General features: G+C 43.0%; 1 protein-coding gene across 1 annotated transcript; it reads right to left on the reverse strand.

Annotated features, from left to right (window-relative positions):
- Positions 1 to 17,794: 17,794 nt before the first annotated feature.
- On the reverse strand, positions 17,795 to 22,551 carry LOC129860478 (keratin, type I cytoskeletal 18-like). Its single transcript, XM_055930889.1, has 7 exons — positions 22,013 to 22,551; positions 20,004 to 20,086; positions 19,628 to 19,784; positions 19,130 to 19,294; positions 18,873 to 18,998; positions 18,509 to 18,729; positions 17,795 to 18,289 (listed from the first exon to the last, which is right to left on the reverse strand). Exons 1-7 carry the CDS (start codon positions 22,448 to 22,450, stop codon positions 18,169 to 18,171), a joined length of 1,311 nt encoding a protein of 436 aa, XP_055786864.1. The 5' UTR covers positions 22,451 to 22,551; the 3' UTR covers positions 17,795 to 18,168.
- Positions 22,552 to 23,076: the final 525 nt, after the last annotated feature.

The raw sequence follows: 23,076 nt of genomic DNA on the forward strand, positions 1-23,076 counted from the left end.
ACAGCAAGCAATGCAGGTGTAGAAGCACGGTGGATTGGTTACCAATTAAGATTGGTAAGTTAGTCTAGCCAGCAATCTAAACTTCTAGTAATCATGGCTGAATACCGACCAGGCACACAGGGCATATGCCCAGGGTAGGGATGTGACAAATGGAACATTTTTCTTAATGATTAAACAGCATAAAATGCATAAAATCCCACGTGAATTCACAATGCAGCTGCTGCCAGCAACGGTTTGGTCTCACGGTGCTTCCTTTCAGATGGTTAAGCATTGCACCTGTACTACCATTACTGTACCTCACTTCCACCTCGCAAAGTTTCCTTCTCAATTAACTTCTCAAAGTATTGCCATACAGGACTTCACTGCTGGTCGCTTGCCTTTCTCTGACATTATTTTTTTCTGTTAACAACGGTGACGTGGTGGTGAGGTCAACTCCAAAATAATTGATTCCTCAAATCCTTGCAATTCGCCGCCCGATGTCAACGCCATTTCTGAGTGTCAAGATTTGACTCCTAAGATTCAGTATTTTTGGAACGGAGGAGACTGATTAGTTGCTGTACTTAGGAGAACACAAACACTGTCATCTTTCCATAGCGAGCTAGTGAGGGACGGAGAGAGAGGGGAGGGGCACAGGGGCACAGTATAGACAGGTCAGCCACCAGGCAGACAGTCAGAACCGTGCCCTAGGCCTATCTATCAGTATAGACAGGTCAGCCACCAGTCAGAACCGTGCACTAGGCCTATCTATCAGTATAGACAGGTCAGCCACCAGTCAGAACCGTGCACTAGGCCTATCTATCAGTATAGACAGGTCAGCCACCAGACAGAACCGTGCACTAGGCCTATCTATCAGTATAGACAGGTCAGACACCAGACAGAACCGTGCACTAGGCCTATCTATCAGTATAGACAGGTCAGACACCAGACAGAACTGTGCACTAGGCCTATCTATCAGTATAGACAGGTCAGACACCAGACAGAACTGTGCACTAGGCCTATCTATCAGTATAGACAGGTCAGACACCAGACAGAACTGTGCACTAGGCCTATCTATCAGTATAGACAGGTCAGACACCAGACAGAACTGTGCACTAGGCCTATCTATCAGTATAGACAGGTCAGACACCAGACAGAACTGTGCACTAGGCCTATCTATCAGTATAGGCAGGTCAGACACCAGACAGAACCGTGCACTAGGCCTATCTATCAGTATAGGCAGGTCAGCCACCAGTCAGAACCGTGCACTAGGCCTATCTATCAGTATAGGCAGGTCAGCCACCAGGCAGACAGTCAGAACCGTGCACTAGGCCTATCTATCAGCAATCAAAAGCTGTATCTTGCAATGGAATGCTGTATCTCGTAATTTCTTGGCTTGCAATGTCTTGCAACTTCAGTAAAGCAGGGCCTATCATCACAGCGTGGTAGCCAAGGCACCTAAACAGCGGACAAGTTGAACCTTGCACTTCAACACTCTTGGTTGTTGCGGAGATTGACCCACTATGCTGTTTGCATCTACGTCATATCGCTGAATTTACTTTTTAATTACACAACTTCCCCCTGGCCTTTATAGCCTATCATCTAGTTAGGCTATAAAACATATTATGTTTTGTGGTAAATGTTTTTGTTAAGGATCCCAATTTCGTTTCAATGTTTTCTCTGCCCCGTGTGAAACTTACTAGAATTGCATGAAATTTGTTTCAAAATTGCAAAACTTTTCTATTCCCCATAGCAACATGTGTAGAATTACAGGAAATTAACTTTAACACAAAACATTTTCTCTCCGCCGTCAAGATGGGGGGGGGGTCATTAAAATGTCCAATATCAAATCTCGCCTAGGGCCCACAAAAGGCTATAGGGCCGGCCCTGTTGTTAGGGCCAAGGGGCGGTCTTAACTCCCTCCCTCATTTCCTTGGTCACCGCAACCAAGGCCTGAAATACTTAGTAACTCCAAAACACTTCAATCAGTGTTTTGGAAACAGTGGCTCCCACATGCATTCCACACAGTAGCCTTTAGACTTTGGAGTACAGTGTAACTGTGATACGACTGAAATGAAAACCTTGGTCTTCCACTTCTATCTAATTTTGTTTGACTTAACGTGCTAGTTTGACATATGGCCATTAGGTTGTGCTGGACAAATATCTCATTATGTACTTTCTTTCTGTCAAGTGAAAAGATACAGCTGTTGTAGAAGAAGGCAAAATGAGGAAAGCTCATTTTTAACCCTCACTTGCAAAACTGCACTATTGACGTCTTTATGTATGTTTATCGATATTTTGTTATGTTTGTCCAAGGCCAAAGTATTTTAAACATATGTGTACAGTATATCAAATGTACTGTATGTGTTTTTGCCTTGATCCTCATTACTGTGGAAAGCACTGGTGAACGTCAGAGTTTCTGCTCAATGACAAGACATGAAATCCTGGTCTGATTGTGTGTGTGTGTGTGTGTCTATGGGTGTCTATGTGAGTGTTGCTTATTAAATCATAAAGTCAATGTAACGTTGTGAGGTCTGACTAATTTCTGGGCTGATTTAGTTGGACTGCACCATTGTATGTTGCCAAGCTAGAAGCTGCTGGTGTGTGTGACAGAGTGGAAAACCAGTGAGTCGAGCTCATGCTCTCTCTTCTATCACAAGGTCCTTGTTCCAGCACGGGACATGGATGCCAGTCAGTCAGTGGTTGGTTGAGCTAAGCTCGTGGAGCATTGCTTCTTTGCTCTGTGTTGCCTGCTCCTTTAGACAGTTTTTCTGGTGCTGACCTGTCTTCCTGGAAATCATTTCAATGTGGTTTCTTTGTGTGTGTGTGTGTGTGTGTGTGTGTGTGTGTGTGTGTGTGTGTGTGATCGGGGGGAGGAGGGGGTAATTGATGACAGATTTGTTTTTGTATACTACCAGCAGTATACTGTATATACACAACATGTGGGTACCATTTCTAAAGAATAGGCAAGATGGGATGAAAGACAAATATTTCAGAACATTTTTCATTGGAAAATCATTTTTGGATTTAGATTCTTGTCAGTGCAAGTGGGTTCTTGTCCTTTTTGTTTTTGGATTGTTCTCTTGGTCCACTGAAAAGCAACAGACAGCACCTGCCAATTGACTACTGTAAGTACTTTGTTTGCATGTTTCAACAGCATCTCATTATGATCAGTCATACTCTATCAATGTGTTGCCTGTGTGTACAGACAGATACAGTACCATGGACAATAGAACCCCTCTCAAACTATTAATAATAACAAATTGGACTTGTTCAAGGACATGGAGTGCTAAGTTCCATAGATTTGGTAGTATAACAGAGGTCTCATTTCACTCTCACCTCCACCATCAGTTTGATCTAAAGCCCTCCAGATATACATGTATGTGTATTCCGCGCAGTTCCGACGCCCTTTAGCAATGACATTATATTATGATATTTATTACGTTCCATGGGTTCTGCTGATTGTGGCTTCACAGTGCAACACCACCAGCTCAGTTGTTATATGTCTCACCTTATCAGTTTCCAGATGCTATTTTAATATTAAGCCATATCAGTAATATCCATATTTTTCGCAAGGAGACTGTACAATTTGTAAAGGAGGCTGTGTTCCACTCTAAATGTGTAATTGGCATGTAATAGCCACAACAAATCAATTCCACTAAAAGCTTAACAAGTCATAATTGTGCATCCAGTCAGGATGCCAAGATGGATCTCCCTCGGGAACAGCGTGGCCAGGTTCACTCAAGATTATTCAGGGGTTATTGACAGGATCATTAATTAGATGTTTTTGCACAGAAAGCAGAAGGAGTGTGGCTCAAGTTCATTACATAATCAAAAGATTGACTTGAACACTGTCTCTTTAGAAAGAACCACACTGACCATGCTGGATTTGTTGGACTTAGTTAAGTGCTTTTAGAGGTTTGGAAGAGCACACAATAGTTTATTGTACTATTTAACTGAGAGAAGTCAAGTAAACACAATTTATCCTTGTGACTTTTCAAGCTGTGTCTGTGCTGTCTTGAGAAAATATGCGATCGCAGATGTCAGAGTGACCTGTGAAAAGACATTGGATAGGCCAGAAGATGAGCTAAAACCTGGGGGAGGTCGGTAAGGCCATAACTGCAGCGGCCGTGCAGCTGTACTGAATTGGACTCTGCTATTTGCACCAACATCACCGCTCGTGCATCACAAAAGGCAGGTCTGTCAACATTGCAAAAGGTGTGCAGACGAACCGCGTGATTGAGTAAAGATCTGTTCTCTCACACTCCTTGCTTTGCAAACAAGAGTTGAGCAAAAGCCTGGTAAATATGATTTTACAGAGCTAAGTGGGATGTTTGCAGTGGATCATGCTCCATCTGAAACTGTTCAAGCGTGTGCAGGAGTGGCAGTCAATCACAATGTTTAAGCTCAGTTTTAATGACACCCTCCCTTCTCCCACTGTCACTCTTGGCAGGCAAGCTAGTCTCCTGAGGTTTTACAGATGCCTGGCTCACGGAAATCTTTACTCTCCTCATCCTCACTGATGAGCACCGATGAGGGGAGACAGAGGAATCTAGGTTGGGAATCTAAGATACAGGACTCCATTTACTGTCCTGGGTTTGTTTTTGTCGCTCACAAGTGATTGATATTGACTATCTCGAACTCTCCCAAGAGAAGTGGCTGTCATTCCTCCATTTGCTGCTACTGTAGCAACATAGACTATAGCACAGGAGGGTCTTTGAGCAAAGTATTATTACATTGAACAGTACTTGAAGTCTTAAGATTACCGGTAGGAGCCATCCATACATGTGAACCCTGAAAATGGCATTACTATGACGAAGTATTGTTTTGTGAGAGAGTGTTGTTGGCTGATATCCTCACCAATACCATGTGAGGGAATAGTGATCTGGGTCAAAACAGCAGCCAGTTTTCATTATTTTGTTGTTAGTAGTTTTGTCAGCTTTGGTAGTTTGAGTCAATTCTCTTAATTATCGGAATCCTTGAGAATTCATCCCAGTCTGTGTTGATGGGCACAGAGCCAACTCTTTAAGAAATTCAATGCTCAGTTCAAGGTAGCTAGTATTTCTCGGTGTGTCTGCCTGGCCTGTCTGGGCCTTGATGATGAACGTGTTATCTCAGCAGTAATGTCTACAGTCGGGAGATAAGATATGTCTGTTGTGCCAGATACATAGCATGCTTCAAAATGTAGGGCCCACTTAAGGTCATATCACCCTTGTGGTACATTATATGCATCATCATCATCTGGAGCACAGTTTTTCCATTTTTAAAATCTGGATCAGAATATTATATATTCTGTAATCTTCTTTTTTGTGATCCAGGATCAGATCAACCTGGCTGGGTTTTTTTTAGCAGTTTTTTCCCCCAAAATAATCTGATAGGATCATTCTGATCCAGATACCACAATATCAAGATCCCAGAATCAGGATTTTCAGTGGTTTGAACAACCTTTTCATCTACTGGACAGGTTGTGGTACTACTTCTACACTGTCATAAGGAAACGGTGGTGAGTATACTATGTGAATAAAGGTACCTTGATTAATAATAGAGCCTGCATATATATCACTTCTTATGTAAGTAGATATATATATTGTTTTAAATAAATGCAACAACTGACCACAGTTGTTAAATGTCGGATTGAATTACCAAATCCTTATCCCTATCCAGGGGCCAAATATAAAAAACTTAGATCTGGATTTTGTCTATCGGATAGAATTAAATGCATAGAAATAGAATGAGGAGCCTCAAGAAATTTGGCTTGGCGCCAAAAACCCTCAAACTTTTACAGTCGGGCTGTATTCACCGCCTGGTACAACAACTGCACCGCCCGCAACCGCAGAGCTCCCCAGAGGGTGGTGCGGTCTGCCCAACGCATCACCGGGGGCAAACTACCTGCCCTGCAGGACACCTACAGCACCCGATGTCACAGGAAGGCCAAAAAGATCATCAAGGACATCATCCACCCGAGCCACAGCCTGTTCACCCCGCTATCATCCAGAAGGCGAGGTCAATACAGGTAGATCAAAGCTGGGACCGAGAGACTTAAAAACACCTTTTATCTCAAGGCCATCAGACTGTTAAATAGCCGGCTTCCAGCTGGTTACGCAACCCTGCGCCTTAGAGGCTGCTGTACTATATACATGGACTTGGAATCACTGGCCACTTTAATAATGGAACACTTGTCACTTTAATAATGTTTAAATAATGTTTACATTCTGCTTCACTCATCTCATATGTACACTGCTCAAAAAAATAAAGGGAACACATAAACAACACAATGTAACTCCAAGTCAATCACACTTCTGTGAAATCAAACTGTCCACTTAGGAAGCAACACTGATTGACAATACATTTCACATGCTGTTGTGCAAATGGAATAGAGAAAAGGTGGAAATTATAGGCAATTAGTAAGACACCCCCAAAAAAGGAATGGTTCTGCAGGTGGTGACCACAGACCACTTCTCAGTTCCTATGCTTCCTGGCTGATGTTTTGGTCACTTTTGAATGCTGCCGGTGCTTTCACTCTAGTGGTAGCATGAGACGGAGTCTACAACCCACACAAGTGGCTCAGGTAGTGCAGCTCATCCAGGATGGCACATCAATGCGAGCTGTGGCAAAAAGGTTTGCTGTGTCTGTCAGCGTAGTGTCCAGAGCATGGAGGCGCTACCAGGAGACAGGCCAGTACATCAGGAGACGTGGAGGAGGCCGTAGGAGGGCAACAACCCAGCAGCAGGACCGCTACCTCCGCCTTTGTGCAAGGAGGTGCACTGCCAGAGCCCTGCAAAATGACCTCCAGCAGGCCACAAATGTGCATGTGTCAGCATATGGTCTCACAAGGGGTCTGAGGATCTCATCTCGGTACCTAATGGCAGTCAGGCTACCTCTGGCGAGCACATGGAGGGCTGTGCGGCCCCACAAAGAAATGCCACCCCACACCATGACTGACCCACCGCCAAACCGGTCATGCTGGAGGATGTTGCAGGCAGCAGAACGTTCTCCACGGCGTCTCCAGACTCTGTCACGTCTGTCACATGTGCTCATGTGCTCAGTGTGAACCTGCTTTCATCTGTGAAGAGCACAGGGCGCCAGTGGCGAATTTGCCAATCTTGGTGTTCTCTGGCAAATGCCAAACGTCCTGCACGGTGTTGGGCTGTAAGCACAACCCCCACCTGTGGACGTCGGGCCCTCACCACCCTCATGGAGTCTGTTTCTGACCGTTTGAGCAGACACATGCACATTTGTGGCCTGCTGGAGGTCATTTTGCAGGGCTCTGGCAGTGCACCTCCTTGCACAAAGGCGGAGGTAGCGGTCCTGCTGCTGGGTTGTTGCCCTCCTACGGCCTCCTCCACGTCTCCTGATGTACTGGCCTGTCTCCTGGTAGGGCCTCCATGCTCTGGACACTACGCTGACAGACACAGCAAACCTTTTTGCCACAGCTCACATTGATGTGCCATCCTGGATGAACTGCACTACCTGAGCCACTTGTGTGGGTTGTAGACTCTGTCTCATGCTACCACTAGAGTGAGAGCACCGCCAGCATTCAAAAGTGACCAAAACATCAGCCAGGAAGCATAGGAACTGAGAAGTGGTCTGTGATCACCACCTGCAGAATCACTCCTTTTTTTGGTGTCTTGCTAATTGCCTATAATTTCCACCTTTTGTCTATTCCATTTGCACAACAGCATGTGAAATGTATTGTCAATCAGTGTTGCTTCCTAAGTGGACAGTTTGATTTCACAGAAGTGTGATTGACTTGGAGTTACATTGTGTTGTTTAAGTGTTCCCTTTATTTTTTTGAGCAGTGTACATGGACTTGGAATCACTGGCCACTTTAATAATGGAACACTTGTCACTTTAATAATGTTTAAATAATGTTTACATTCTGCTTTACTCATCTCATATGTATATACTGTATTGTATTGCTGAAATCCGATAACTTTAGAAAAACTGGGCCCTGATGATTGGCAAAGATCCTCTCTGATTCTTATAGGTGGGGAAATGAAAATGTAAAAAAGGATCAATGGTTCATGTTACTGTTGTGCATTTAGTACCTGATGTGTCAGCTTTAAAAAATGACCTGTTTTGTTCCCACGGGGCATGTTTTGTATAAACAGACCAGATATGGTTTAAACATCCTGATCCTACCAAACTGTCAAGTCTCTTTTTCCTGTTTTCATAAGGAGCGTTTAGCTGGGCTGGCGTTTGATAAGTTAGCCGGAGAAGCCCTGGGAGGAGGGCAGAACGTAACATCAGGGTTAAGTGAGCAGTGAAAGTGCAACTGAAATGGTATGGGTTGAATTCGTACCGTGTCAGTTGACACTGTTCTGTCATGTCCAGGTTTAAGCCTTTGCAGCATTCTCATATTCCTTCACTATGACTGTTTGTCCTGTGCTGCATGCACATATGTGTGGCTGTGAGAAAGCCCTGCTGTTATGTCTGTGTGTGTCCTCTCTTCTGTGAGTCAGCCTTTTTTTAAATAATAAAAAAAAGAAAAAAAAGAATTGAATATTCGTAACATACAATATACTTGCAGTGAAGCCGCTCAATAACTACATCATACCAATCATCCAACAGATTCCTATTCAGAGCGACACACAGAAGCATCCAGGGTCAATGCCCTGCTCAAGGCCAAAAAATGTAAACCCGAACCCTCCAAGATCCCCCCCCATAGTTTCTCAATAGCTGTCCCTCAACCATTCGAGACCCCTCACACAGTCCCCCCCAGGGGAAAAACAACAACAACAACAATTAATTCAATTCCATTCCCCACCCCCAAGAACCCCCCCAATGCACCAACAACCAAGAGAATGAACTAAAGAGAAAAAAGGAAAAGACAGAAGAAAACAGCAAACAACAATGCAAAAAAATATATTAAAAAATAATACATTTAAAACAAAGGACATCGAGGACAACTAAAATCATAACAGCAATGTCAACTGTATATGTTTGTGTGCATGTCTGGCACGATTACATGTATGTGTTTATTTGAATGATAGTGTGTGTATATGCATGTGTACAAACACCTGCATGGCATCAACCTCAGGCAAACCGGCATTAGTTGTAAAAACACTGCCACTTAGTGTCATTCAAATGTACTTTAATTATTATTTTTTAAACTTTTATCTTTGACCATCATTCTATCTCTCACACAGCAACTTCACTCCCACTTGTCTCCAATTCCACAACCCTCAGCTTCCCTCAGCCCTTCCCATCTATCTCTGCTGGCCACCCCCTTCGGGTTTCTACACAACAATATCTTTCATCTGTGAGTCAGCCTTACCTGTGAGAAACACACACACACACACACACACACACACACACACACACACACACACACACTCCCACGTCTCCTGGCTCAGACATACAGTATTATCTCCAGACAGATCCCAGACCAAAGAGCATTCAACAACAAGGACCGAGCTATGATATTTTCCTGTTGCGCCTTCAGACAATCCTGAAGGCAGTGAGTTGCAAAGCTCCAACGAGAGACACCTCAGACGCTACAGTAATCTGGCCCATCAAAATGCATGATGATCAAGCAGGTAATACAGTGTAAAACAACATGATAATTCAACAGATATCACTGTCAGATAACACGTTTCTTACAGTCAGGTAAATCATTCCTGGCTTCTGTGAGACAGACCCTTGGTATAATAATTTAAGCGTTTTAGTGCTAAGTCAAGTAGCAGTTTGCAACATTCCTCCACTCTGCCCGACAACTACTGAGTCATTTTCCCACTGCTGTGTAGGCGAGAGACATTGCCTGATTCCCAGCAGTTGCAGAAAGTACCCTTTTTTGGTCATATCTGACTGGAATGGGAGGCCAAAAGCCAACTAATCCAAAGGGGGGAACACAGTAGACTTAGCCAAGCTGCACGATTGCAACTTGGCCTGGGCTGCTCCTGTCTTGTTTCATAGTCAGAGCTGTCATGCCGGGAATTTCTGATTTAAAACTCAGATAAGAAAAGTGATTAAGCAAGCATGAAATTAGATTTATACATAGCCTGCTGGTAATTATACCATATGTAATTAAAACTTTTTTTCTGTGGTATTCTGAAATGGTCCAATGGCTGTTATCAGAAAATACGGGAAGTGATCTGAAATTATAACCAGGATACAAGCCAAGGCATTCCAAAAGTAATGTTTTGTTGTGGATTAGTAATTGGTAACAGGGAATCCCATGTGGGTCATCATTCCTGAGGAGCGGGAAGTAGCTAGGATTAAAGCGGCATGACTGCTGTGCAAAGTGCTGTGACCAGCCATGCCTGGGGCCTGGCCAGTAGAGGGGTGTGATGATGGTGACAGTCCCTTGATGATCCTGTCCTCACTTGTGGTCTCTGTTAAAGCTGTGTGGTGACAGTCACACACCTTGATGACCGGTTTCCAGGCCAGAGATGGCAGCCATTTCTCACAGCTAATGCTTATGTAGAATGCTACTTTCTTATCTATTTTATAGCCTAAAGATGGTTTACTCAGAAGCCATGAGTGTGTTTGCCCTGTTTCTCTGGCAACATTCCCAAAAAACTTGCTCTGTAAACAAATAATGTATCCCATGTGTATGACAACTTTGACTTGATATCTGTTACAGAGCTAGTTTTCTGTGATGGTTGCCAGAACAACTGGGCAGAAACAGGATTGTTATGCCTTAAATGACCCCATTTGCCTCTGAGTAAATCAAACCTCATGCCAACTTGATGGATGTACGTGAATTTCGTCACTAAACTCACTTAACATCCAACATGTTACTAGAGTGATGTCAAGACAAAGTATTGACACAATGTCCTGAAGACCAAGGACCTTCACAACAGATATACCCATATAACAAATAGGGGGGAGAGTTATCTCTAAGATGGATTCTTAGACAATTAGCACTCAGACAGGGCTGTGGACAGGACTCTGAGGGAATGTCTGACCTAATCATCAAAGTACTGTTGACATTTAACCCCATGACTTGGTCTCCACTCCCTACATTCCTCTGGCCTGACTTGTACCTCTGTCTCAGTGCCCAGATACAAAGGAATGTAAATGGGGTGGACAGGACTACCCAAGACCATGTTTTCCACTCATAACGTTTTCCACTCATAACGGAAACTAGCTGGACTTTGTTTTCCAATGTCTTGTCCAGAACACAGTGAACCTGTTGTGTCCATGGGCCTTTCATGTTGGCGGAAAGATCTGTTGATGAACTCAGCAGGTGTGAAGGTGTGGGTGGGTGAACCTTTGTTCACTGTAAATATCGACTCTCCCCTTCCTGCTATAAAATTCCTTTCTCTACACGGTATTCACATGGCAAAGTATAGTGTTCGTTGCACACAAGGAACGAAAGGACCCTGAGCTACTGTAGCCAGACACCATTATCGCGTGTTTTAATCATTTACTTTCAATTCTGGAATCTGTGGTAGTTACTCATTCAGCGAATGCCAAGGTTAGGTTTTAGATTCCGCGCTTGCATTGGTCCTGGCATAGAATAACAAGTTCACATTTGTTTAGTTTCATTTCGTGATAGTTTGTGAATCATTTCTGAGTTTATTTCAAAATGTATTTTACTCTCAGATCTGTTTTCATGGTAACTCTTCACAGATTTACTGGAAGAGCTCATGCACACTGTGAAATCTTACAGCAAGAAGTAGAAGTTTGGTTTCTTTGTATTTTTAGCCGAAAGGGGTAATCATGTTAGTTGTACTGTGTGGCTCTCTGTGACTGGTCGTTGAGTTCCCTGGTTGGACTTTCCACTGGGACAGACCACTGTGACCAGACTGAGTGACTCATGCACTACCAAAGCAGCCAAAACACGTCTTTGTGCGGTTCGTCTGACATTTCCAGCTCTCCACCCATGCATCAGAAATGGAAAAATGAAATGGAGGAAGAGACCGGCAGCTAGCTGGGCAGTGGCCTCTTTCCCAGTTCTGTTCTTACTTAATCCACCCGTTTCCCTCCCCCTGTCTTCCCCCTCTCTCTGAGCAGTCTGGGAGGGAACGCTGCCCATTCTGACTCTGAGCAGAGAAGGCCACACCCTACAGATGTGTCTGGTAGAGAAGAGAGTGGTTATTAGCAACCTTTGACCAAAAATGTATATGACTCATGCTTGAAGTCTGTTATTCTGAAGTGACTGTATATCATCTGATGCTGCAGGGTTGTTTATATACTCTGAATGAAGTTATAAAATAGGCTGAGATAACTGGACAATAACTTTGCGCTGTTTAGTCTTTGCCTGTCTCTCCCTTGCGCTAAGTTTGCAGTTTGTTCATTCCAATTTGATCCCATTTTAGAGCACAAGCTTTAATTCTTATTCAAGTCAGGTTACAACACTGACCATGACTGGGCTCAAACCACCCAGAGCGAAGCCAAAGATGTTCTCCCTCCTACTCTATAATATATTTCTGTAAAAAACACAATTTGATGTATGAATATAATTGGCCTACTTCCTCCAAGGAAAAACTCCATGAACATTCCTGTGTATTCCTTTGAATTGGATGGGATGAGAGACAGAATAATAGTGTGGATGATCTATATGGACCTAAAGGGCTCACTTGTGATAAGCTGCATGGCTATTCTCCTGGCCAGAGAGTCCAGTGGAGCCCAGCGATGCAGAGGATTGGCAGGTATGCAGTATAGATATTCTGCACGCCCCATCTGGAATCAGCTTGGAATGCTCCGTCTCCCTGATACACCAGTTGCTTTACTTTCACCCCTCTAATGCAAGGCGGCTGAAGATCTCTGGCTCTAACAAAATATATCTAATATATCACATATATCACATATATATATATATATATATGTGTATGTATGTATGTATGTATGTATGTATGTATGTATGTATGTATGTATGTATGTGTGTGTGTGTGTGTGTGTGTGTGTGTGTGTGTGTGTGTGTGTGTGTGTGTGTGTGTGTGTGTCGCATGGTCAGGTAGAGAGGAGGAACCGCCATCAGCAGACTAACTTTTACACATGTTTTACATAACAACTGGAATGCAGGAAGAGATAAGATAATCATGATTTGGGCAACAATATTTTAGGTGTCATAACCTCTCTCAACCTTTGCTTGATATTTTGGTCTAGTTTTTTCTTTCTTAATTGAACAAATATTCTAACTAACCAATACAAGTGGATCACCATAGAGACCAAATGAGGTCAATGGTACTTAAAACAAACAAAATGCCGACTAGCTAATGTGAACGAAAATAAACCAAAGCAAGAGTGCACTGTGAGTAATAATGTGAAATAGCATGGGAATTGAGGCCCAGTCCAGCAGTAGGGGGGTATATAGAGAACTTTGGGTCAAAATGAAGAATAAACTGAGATTTCATGAGAAAAAACATTCTGTCTAGACTGGGAACAGAGCTGGATGAAGTGTGCTAAGTGACATAGGGACAATTATTTTTGCAGCTCTATAAAATTGTGTGGGATTTTAAGTTTGTTGCTTGAGTAGTATTGCTTTTCACCTCGCATCAACTTTGCAGTTCTTCTGTATGCATTTAGAGGAAACTAACTGACTTTTCATAATGTACTATACATGTCACACTAAATGAAAATAGACACACACACACACAGACAGACAGCCAGTGCATTGTTTATTGTTATTGTCTCTTATCATTTTTGAACAATGAACTGTTATTCTACGAGTGTTGTGGTGTGTCATGATGAGGATGATAATGATGAGAGAGAAGATGTTTCTTGACTGGGCAGTTATCTTTGCTATCCATCAGTGTCTGGGGGACAACCAGAGTCTTTGTTCGGAAATATTTTGTAGTTTTTTTTTTCTTCGACAACAACGTAAAAAAAAAAAGCACAGATGAAAGATCCATTGGATAGTGTAACTAAAACACAGTCACATCACTTTCCATATCAGGGCTCGGTTTTCCAAAATAACCTTCGTAGGAGCATCTTTAAATCTCAGAGCCGTTTCCCAAGACCATCGTTATTAACGTTGCACTTGAAAATGTTTGGAATCCAATGCCTGCCTCAGACCACTCGTTGAACAGCTAAGTGGGTCGTTAGTAACTGCCAAACAGCTTTCTGACTGCACACGGTACTATTAGCTACGTTAGTTCTATTAGCTATGTTTACTATGACATTACTTTAGCTAATATGGCGACAATGATGTAGCGTTAGGTTATGATATGATGGTTTGGCTTGGAAAGGTTTTTTCGCCTGGTCACAGACAGCTGATGTGTTCTGCAGTGAAATCCACAAGCAAAGGGAAAAGGTGAGAGGAGGAGAGCGTGTAGATGCGAGAAGGAATATAATGAGCTGTTTGTATGTACCTACGGAAGTGAACTGTTTGCATGTGATCAGGGGGTGTATTCATTCCATCGATTCTGTTGAAAAACGTTTCTTAACCGGAACAAAAATTGGGATAAACATACCTGAATTTGTCCAATAGAAACCGTTTGTTTACAACTAATGATTACACCCTACATCAGCTAGATTCAGGCAAGTGTGTGCAAGGCATTATTGAATGTCACTGTCTGTCCATGTGTCACTGTCTATCACTTCAAATCTATCTCTCGACTTGTACGTTGTCAACTTTCATTCATAGGCTAGTTTGTACGTAGCAACCTCATAATGGGAATAGGGAAAATTTGAGTATATTGTGGTAGTCGGAACCTATCTATGTTACATTGAACTAGGTGAATGGAATATGAATGACAGTCATCCAATATGCTGTAATAGAAATAAGGCCATACTCATTAAAAAAAGAATTGTCCTCCCTCATCTTAAAAATGGCACTGGCCGCCACTGATGGATGCCAAGGGAAGCCAGGATTCCCCAAAAAATGTACCAAGAAAAAAATACTGCATCTAGCTACATATTGAACTTCCATCCTCTCAGGCCAGTGGCACACAATGTATGAATTCATGGTTGAATCAGATTTACCGTTATAATCATTAGCTAGTACGGAGAATTGAAGTAAAACCACAAGTCCAAATCCCTATCTCCGTCCATGGCTAATTTAGGAAAGGGCCAATAGGCTAATGTTAAGTAGCTGCACATGAATGTAAGTTAGGCTAGCGAGCAAGCATTTTAGCCAGGTAGTCCAGGACAACAAAAACGAATAGTGTGTACTGTATGACAGAGTCATAGACCATTTTGGCAACATGAATAAAAGGAGGATGTCATTGGCGTTGCTCTGCAAGTAGGGTGCGTCTCTGTTTTTTCTACTTACACACACTCACAGAAATCAGAACAATGGAAAGACACATTATGTTTAGCTCACATTGATTGGACTAAATTGTTTTTTGGAATATTTTAGTTGTCACTGTATTAGACTAAGCATAGGTGATTTGATGATGTTTAAAATGTTGAAGTTGAAATGGCGGTGGAATAGTGGTGGCAGCTTGGTCCTTCCTACAATGTGGTGCCTTTTCTGTCCCCAGGAAACATCTCTTCTTATTTAGTGTAAAATGTGTATTCCAAAAGGCTGTCCTTTAAAAATACAAAAATCTGATATTGCAAGGGAATTTTATGCATTTTTTTTCAGTGGATGTAGGCAGTTTTGCCATGTCCCCGGGTGTTATTCCATGAAAAATATAAGCCTTGAAATAATATTTCAAATTTCTTATTATTTTATAGTTAAATTATTACATTTTTAAGTGTTTTTTTTCATGATTATTGTATTTTATACTTTTTTTTTAAGATTCTGTGTGTCCCTGATATCTCTTTCCACCCTGTTAGTTTGTTGTAATTCTCCATTTTAAGAAAACAACCTCTTTCAAAAATGTCACCACATTCAGGAAGTGTCATCATTTCTTTGGTGGGAAAGCAATGGTGCAAAGGTACATACATATACTGAACAAAAATAGAAATGCAACAATTTTAACAATTTTACTGAGTTACAGTTCATATGTGATCGGTTTTCAGGAAACTAGGCAATTTTCTCAAAAGCGAGGTTATAAGTTTATCAACTTTCAAAGCAGAATTAATTTCCCATTGTTCCTCAAATGCATGATATACTGTACCCGTTTGTAACTCTGTCTCTGCTTTTATCCAATGTAAAAAACACAATTTCAAATTTTGCTACATAAGACCGATTCAAGGTGGTCGGTCACATATAAGGAAATCAGTCAATTGAAATAAATACATTAGGCCCTAATCTATGGATTTCACATGACTGGGCAGGTGCGTTGCTATGGGTGGGCCGGGGAGGGAATAGGCCCACCCACTTGGGAGCTAGGCCCACCCACTGTGGAGCCAGGCCCAGCCAATCAGAACTAGTTTTTCCCCACAAAAGGGCTTTATTACAGACCGAAATACTCCTCAGTTTCATCAGCTGTTGGCTGGTCTCAGACGATCACACAGGTGAAGAGGCCGGATGTGAATGTCCTGGGCTGGCATGGTTACGCGTGGTCTGCGGTTGTGAGGCCGGTTGGACCTACTGCCAAATTCTTGAAAATGACTTTGGATGCGACTTATGGTAGAGAAATGAACATTCAATTCTCTGGCAACATATTGTTTCTCATGATCTGAGAGTCCTTTAGGTGCCTTTTGGCAAACTCCAAGCGGGCTGTCAGGTGCCTTTTACTGAAGAGTCTGGCCACTCTACCACAAATGATTGGTGGAGTGCTGCAGAGATGGTGTCCTTCTGGAAGGTTCTCCCATCTCCACAGAAGCTCAATTTCGAGTCTCGTAGCAAATGGTTAAAAATGTCTAAAACATGTTTTCGCTTTGTCATTATGGGGTAAATAAATATAAAGATAAATTAGGTTATTTACATAATGACTGACAACACCTCTGGGAAAATGTACATTTGCAGCAGCGCTACGACAACTCAGCAACACGAGGGTAGGGATTATCTGAGGAGGGTTTGGGTCACTGATAAATCATTGTCTCAACACGGCCTTGAAATGGTCCAGGACCCAAGATCATTTAGATGGACTCCATCATTCCTGTAGAGAATTTTCTGTTTCCAAAAGGTGTCAAAGTTCTCTATGAAAGTTATACCTATAGAGCTACAGCAGTCTTTTAGCCAGATGTGTAATGCCAGTAGCCTGCTGAATCTGTCGTTGCAGCGGCCCAGTGATGGCACAGGTTCTGAAATAATCGTCCGCTTTTTAGTGTTTTTCAGAGCTAGAATCAATTCTTTAAAATCCAGTTTCAGCAGTTCCAAGCTAGCCCTCCTTAATGTTGTTTCAGCCCGCATGGATTATGACAGTGTCAGCCCACGGCAGTTGTCGTAGAATTTTAGGAAGCCGCCTAGTAATGTCCTGTACTCGTGCCCCAGAATAACACATGGTTTTTGCCCCAGGAACCGAGATGTTTCTCACCATAGAGCTTCCGATGATAACAGCTGATGAGTGGTTCAGGAGACCCCTTGAGGATCGATGGAAGCTGGGGCATGGTGGACCCGAGCCAGCCGTAGAATCCACCATGGCTGACGAAGGGGCCGGAGCCTCAGACTCTCGCGGTCTGATGAAGGGGGAGCTCGGAGGATTCGAACCTGAGGTAGAAACCTCCTGGGTTGGAAACAGGGTAGAGGACGATGGCGCGGCAATGCACTATCATAGCTAACCCATAGAGCAAATATTACTTTCACCTATGTGATCTTTTGTAAAGCACTATCAGTAGTTAACCTATAGAAGACGATTGAGCAAATACAACTTCCACCTTCATCATCTGTGTAAATAATTGTCCTTCTCTGTTCAATGTGCATTTGTTATTAGTTTCAATTTGTTGTAGTAAAGTTGCTATTTTGACATTAACCACAATCCATTATGAAAAGTGATAACCGCGAAAACCTGTTTGTTCTATTATGCAGCAATAGTGCATGTTGGGAGTAAAATGTTCAAAGAAGTGCACAGCCATTGAAAGACAATAGTCAAGATTCTGGTAAAAATTTTATTGGACAATGAAGGTACATCACATCAGGCAAATTCAATTGGACAGAAAGGAAACTAAGATGACAATGGTAGAAAAAGAACGTTAATAGATAGACAGATATTTTACTTCATCCAATTGCTAGTTTAAAGGTCTAAAACATTAGTTAAACCAACTTCGTCCCAAATGTATACTATAAACGTATGTATGCCTACATGCGTAATATACAAAACACTTAAGACCCAAAAGCAAAAGAAACAATGATGAAATAAATAAAGTGATGAGATAACATCTAGCTGGATAAGAAGAAAGCTATCGTATGCCTATGAGGTGTCGATTGGTGTTGTACGTTAAGGATGACTGGGAACGATGGGTGTGGTCTCACTGTTTCCTCTCCTTGGTCTCTGTGCTGGAGGAGACAATTTTCCCGTCCACCAGAGTCTGTGTGACGGTCATCACCTTGGTCTTCACTGTCCGCTGGTCCTCCAGAGCATCCTGGAGCCTTGAGAGGGAGAGAGTTTCACAACTGTCAGCCAACAGAAACCAGGTTTCAATATGGCTACTTGTGCCTCCAAGATAGAAAATGGCTCTTTAGATCACCATTTACCCCAATAGTCTCTTGGCCGACAACAAACCTCGTTATCTTTCTCAGGTCTACTTCATTGGTTGGAAGTACACATGCAACACCAATTAAGGCGATCTCACCCTCTGTCTTACTTACTTGAAGTCTCCTCCGTCCAGCAGTCTTCTGTATGTGGCGATCTCCGCCTCCAGCTTCATCTTGATGTTGAGCAGGTGCTCGTACTCCTGTGTCTGCTGCTGGATGTTGGAGCGGAGGTTGGTCAGCTCAGACTCCAGACCCATGAGGATGTTGTTCAAGGATTCCATCTCCATGTTGCAGCGCATCTCTGTGTCGCGCAAGGTTCCCTCCAGAGAACCTTTCTGTTAGAGAGAGAGAAAGAGGAAGACCGTCAGGACAGGTGGTTGGACTTGTAAATTAACATGAACTTAACCAATGGCATTGATGCCGTGATGTATTTTGTACACACTGGCTGGGTGAGTATAGTGTTATTGAGGGATCTTACCAAGCTCTTCTGTGAGTCCAGCTCAATCTCCAATGTCTGGAGCTGTCTGCGGAGGTCATTGATCTCCGTGTGTGCGCCCTGCAGGGCCTCTGTGTTCTGTGACACCACAGACTGCACCTCTGTGATCTGGAAGGGAGAGAGGATATAGACTTCAGTTTAAAAATCATTGGTTAAGAGGACGTTTCTGTGGCTGTGCATGTGACGGTTTCACTTTAAAGTCAGCACTGTTTTCAAATGATTATGCTGCTAGGTGTTACCCGTGTTTCGTGCCATGCTTTGAGCTCCTCCTGGTTCTTCAGGGCCTCCTTCTCATACTTGGCCCGGACCTCAGCCATGATAGCGGCCAGGTCCTGTCCCTTAGGAGCATCCACATCCACCTGCACTCCAGACTGGGAGATCATGTTACGCATCTCCATCACTTCCTGTTGGGGTAGAAGGACAACAACGTTAACATTCATTAAGCAATATGTTTTGAAGACTGAAGTCAGCGTCCATGTTTAGGCCGTTTGGGGGAATCCTATGGTTGCGCCGCACCTACCGCTAAATCCAAAAGTTCTCACACAAAACACCCCTGTTTATACAGTAAGGTTGACTTTGTCTCCTATGTAGGCATGCTAGGTCTTACTCTTGCTAAACCATTGTAATGACAAGGAATATGGTAAATATACATTTGGGGGTGCAAGAGCGGTGAGGTTGGGTCATGTGTAATATATATGGTTTGGTGGTTGAGGGGTGGGGTTGGGTCAAGAGCTTACATTGTCGTGGTTCTTCTTCAGGAAGATGAGCTCCTCCTTTAGAGACTCGATCTCGCTCTCCAGGTTCATGCGGCCCATGTTGGTGTCATCAATGACCTTCCTCAGGCCAACAATGTCAGCTTCAACAGACTGCCGGATGGACAGCTCGGACTCGAACCTGCAAGACACACAGAAAACGGCATCAGATACAGTGACCTGGAGGGCTACGGTGGAATATTCTCTAAAGTGTCACTAATAGTATAGAGGGTATGCAGATAATTTGGCACATCAACTGTCTTTGTTTTGTTTTCATTGGATGTGCATCGCGCTGCCGTTAATTAAGGTGTGTCAGCGACTGACTGATGGTTGGTTTTGTGCTCTACTAAGCATGACTTACTTCACCCTGAAGTCATCAGCAGCCAAGCGTGAATTGTCGATCTGAAGACACAGACGGGCGTTGTCTTTTGTGGCATCAAACACCTACCAATGACGAGGAGGAATGAGTTAAAGTCAACACGCTTTTAATGTCATTTTTTTTTCACAACAGTTTCAATCCTTTTCTGTAATGAGTATCGAAGTGAAAAGGCAGGTGTGGGAATTTCGAAGCCGGAGCAGTGAAGGCCAGCTACCCCACGGCCACAGTGTTTGCTCTCCATGGTACAGTAGATAAGGGTGGGGATGGATGCGTGTGCAGGTTACACAATCTGGGCAATCATTAACAAACAGCCAAGCTGCTGGTGAGCTAGTTGACGTGCCAGGAAGAAGGCAGCGGATTTGCATCAGGTGGGAGGTTGGTGTGTGTGTGTGGGATGGCTACTGGGGTTGGATATCCTGTTGTTCCTGGCAAGATGAGCCTTGTTTTTTGAAGGATGAACATTTGAACTAACAACCACATCCTTGTATCATGACAAAGAAAAAGAAACCTGTTGGGACTCTAATCTATGGAGTCGGGGGTCGATTAGAGACCATGGGCGGTTGGTAAAGCCAACAAAGACAAGCATTAATAGCAAGGCAAACATCAGCCCTAACTCCCTTCCTCCCCTAACCCTTTATGCAAGGCTTCATAATGAGATCCAAAACAAGAGCAGCAGACTAAACAAATATTTAAACCACTCATGTTGCTTTTCCCATTTCTTTTTTTCAAGGCTGAGTTCAACGTCCTTATTCAGATTTTCTTTTCAAAGGACAAAGCAATAGGAATGCTGTGGGGATAGTCTGTCCTATTTGCATTTTGTCTTTCACTATTGGTATCTGACATCTACCATATAATCTCCCTATTTTGCATAGTTACTCTGTCACTTTGGGTTGTTACTTTGGCATGTTGCTTCAGCAAGGTCCAAATGGCCAAACCATAGTAGGATGACTAGAATCTTCCAGAATCCAATGGAAAGAGTTGTTCAGATCTGTATTTTTTTTAATAAAAAATTAAATATAGTATAAAGGATTTGCTGTATACTCTAAAGTACAACAGTAACTTGTTGCAAATGCATTAGGCCTATAATTTGATTTATAACAGTATTTTCCACACAGATAATTAGCCTATTTTGAAGTATCATCAGCTCTCATTTACAGTTGGATGACTCACAGAATTTTCCCACAGTGTACACACATAAAGGCATTACAAACCCACATGTCAATTTTTCAGTATATATATATATATATATATATATATATATATATATATATATATATATATATATATATATATATATAGCACACATTGACTCCGAAACTCATTACCATGCTCCACCCTAAAAGTAAGGACCACACCATCAAATAGTACTATAAGGTGTGAGTTCCCTTCTTTCTCATCGATATTAGTGAATTGGATTTCCATTTAACTTTTATACACTCACCAAAGCAGAGAGACAATATAAAAACAACCTCTTGAACTTTATCTTGAACTGTAACAGCTATCCTTGCTTTCATGGGGAAACTTGTCAGTGGTTACAGTATATCATCGATAATCCTTTTATTGCTAACCATCTCTGTTCCAAAAAAGCTAGCTGGACCCAGAACTCTGGCCATGTCGAAAGTCAGCTAGCAGAGCCCCTTGGAATTCCCCTTCTTATTGCTTTATGTCTGCCTTTGGCCTTCTGCCTGGAGATGCTGGCACACTGCCATCACTGATCAGCACGGCTCTAATGAACAAACCAGCTGACCTGGGTCTTTACTACCAAGGGGAATAACCTGACAAGGAAATTAAGTAGGGCCACTGTCTTCCCTCTTTCACTCCCAAACTACATTCTGACACTCTGTTACTGTCTTATCCGTTGGGTCAGCTATTCTAGGACAGTGAAATTCCATTTGAAAGATACATTACTTCCCTAAAGCTCTATAGTATAGATTCTCCAGCATCTCTAATATTAGCCAATAGTACCTTCCTTCCTCCCACAGCCCTCTCACCTTCTTCCTCAGGTCATCCAAGATGGCATTGTAGCGGCTGTAGTCGTTGACGTCTGGGCCTCTCTTCTCCATGGCCTCCCTGATCTTCAGCTCCAGTTTGCCATTGGCCTGCTCCAGGTTCCTCACCATCTCCAGGTAGGAGGCCAGACGGTCGTTGAGGTTCTGCATGGCAAACTTCTCATTGCCCATGATGTGAGCGGTGTCCCCGTTGGCGCTCACCTGGATGCTGCTGGACATGGAGCCCCCGGAGCCTCCCATCCCCATCCCTCCCATCCCGCTGCGCACACCTGAGTAGGACACAGAAGAGATGCGGGTTCCCTGACCCCCAGCCCCACCATAGGTGCTGGCGGCCCGGTAGGCGGGAGCAGCAGAGCTGCGAGTGATGGATTGGCTGTACCCACTACCAGGTCCCCTGACGCTGCTTCGTTTGACACTCATTTTCGTTGGAACGAGAGAGACTGAGAGAGGCACAGAGAGTTAAGAGTGGGTCAGCAGAAACCGGAGCACACAGACACACAGAGCAGGGGCAGAGAGGAAGCCGTTCTAACTATATAAGCCTGCAGGCCCCCACAGTCCCTCCCACTAGACACTCCCCTCTGCCCAAGTTCCCTCCCTCTCTCCTCTATGCCCCAAAAGCAGTTTTCATACTCCTTTGTCCTCATGTCTGGCTTTGCTCTCTCAAAAGTGAAACTCTAAAGTAGACTTCTTCAAATGTGAGTGAGATGGTACTATTTCTGTTTGCCTCAGTTTGTAGCTTTTCCTGTCAAAATCCGTTGGTAATTTGAGATTGCCATCTCTTTAATTGTAATGTCACAGAATAAGTATGGACGGGTCAAACTGAATGATGGTGATCAGAAATATTTTCTGTTTATACATATTTGCGATTAATCATGTGCCCAAATATGATTATATATTATATTAACGGCTTGTGTTTGAACTGTCATGTGTTATTAATGTATTTGTGTTCCACTCCATATACAGGGTTTCTCAATTTCTTCACTGGCATACCTTGAAAACCTGGAATCACATGCAACTCATGTCCTTGCCAGTTTGCATCACAAACC

Source organism: Salvelinus fontinalis, chromosome 8 (genome assembly GCF_029448725.1).
Source record: "Salvelinus fontinalis isolate EN_2023a chromosome 8, ASM2944872v1, whole genome shotgun sequence".
Taxonomy (NCBI): domain Eukaryota; kingdom Metazoa; phylum Chordata; class Actinopteri; order Salmoniformes; family Salmonidae; genus Salvelinus; species Salvelinus fontinalis.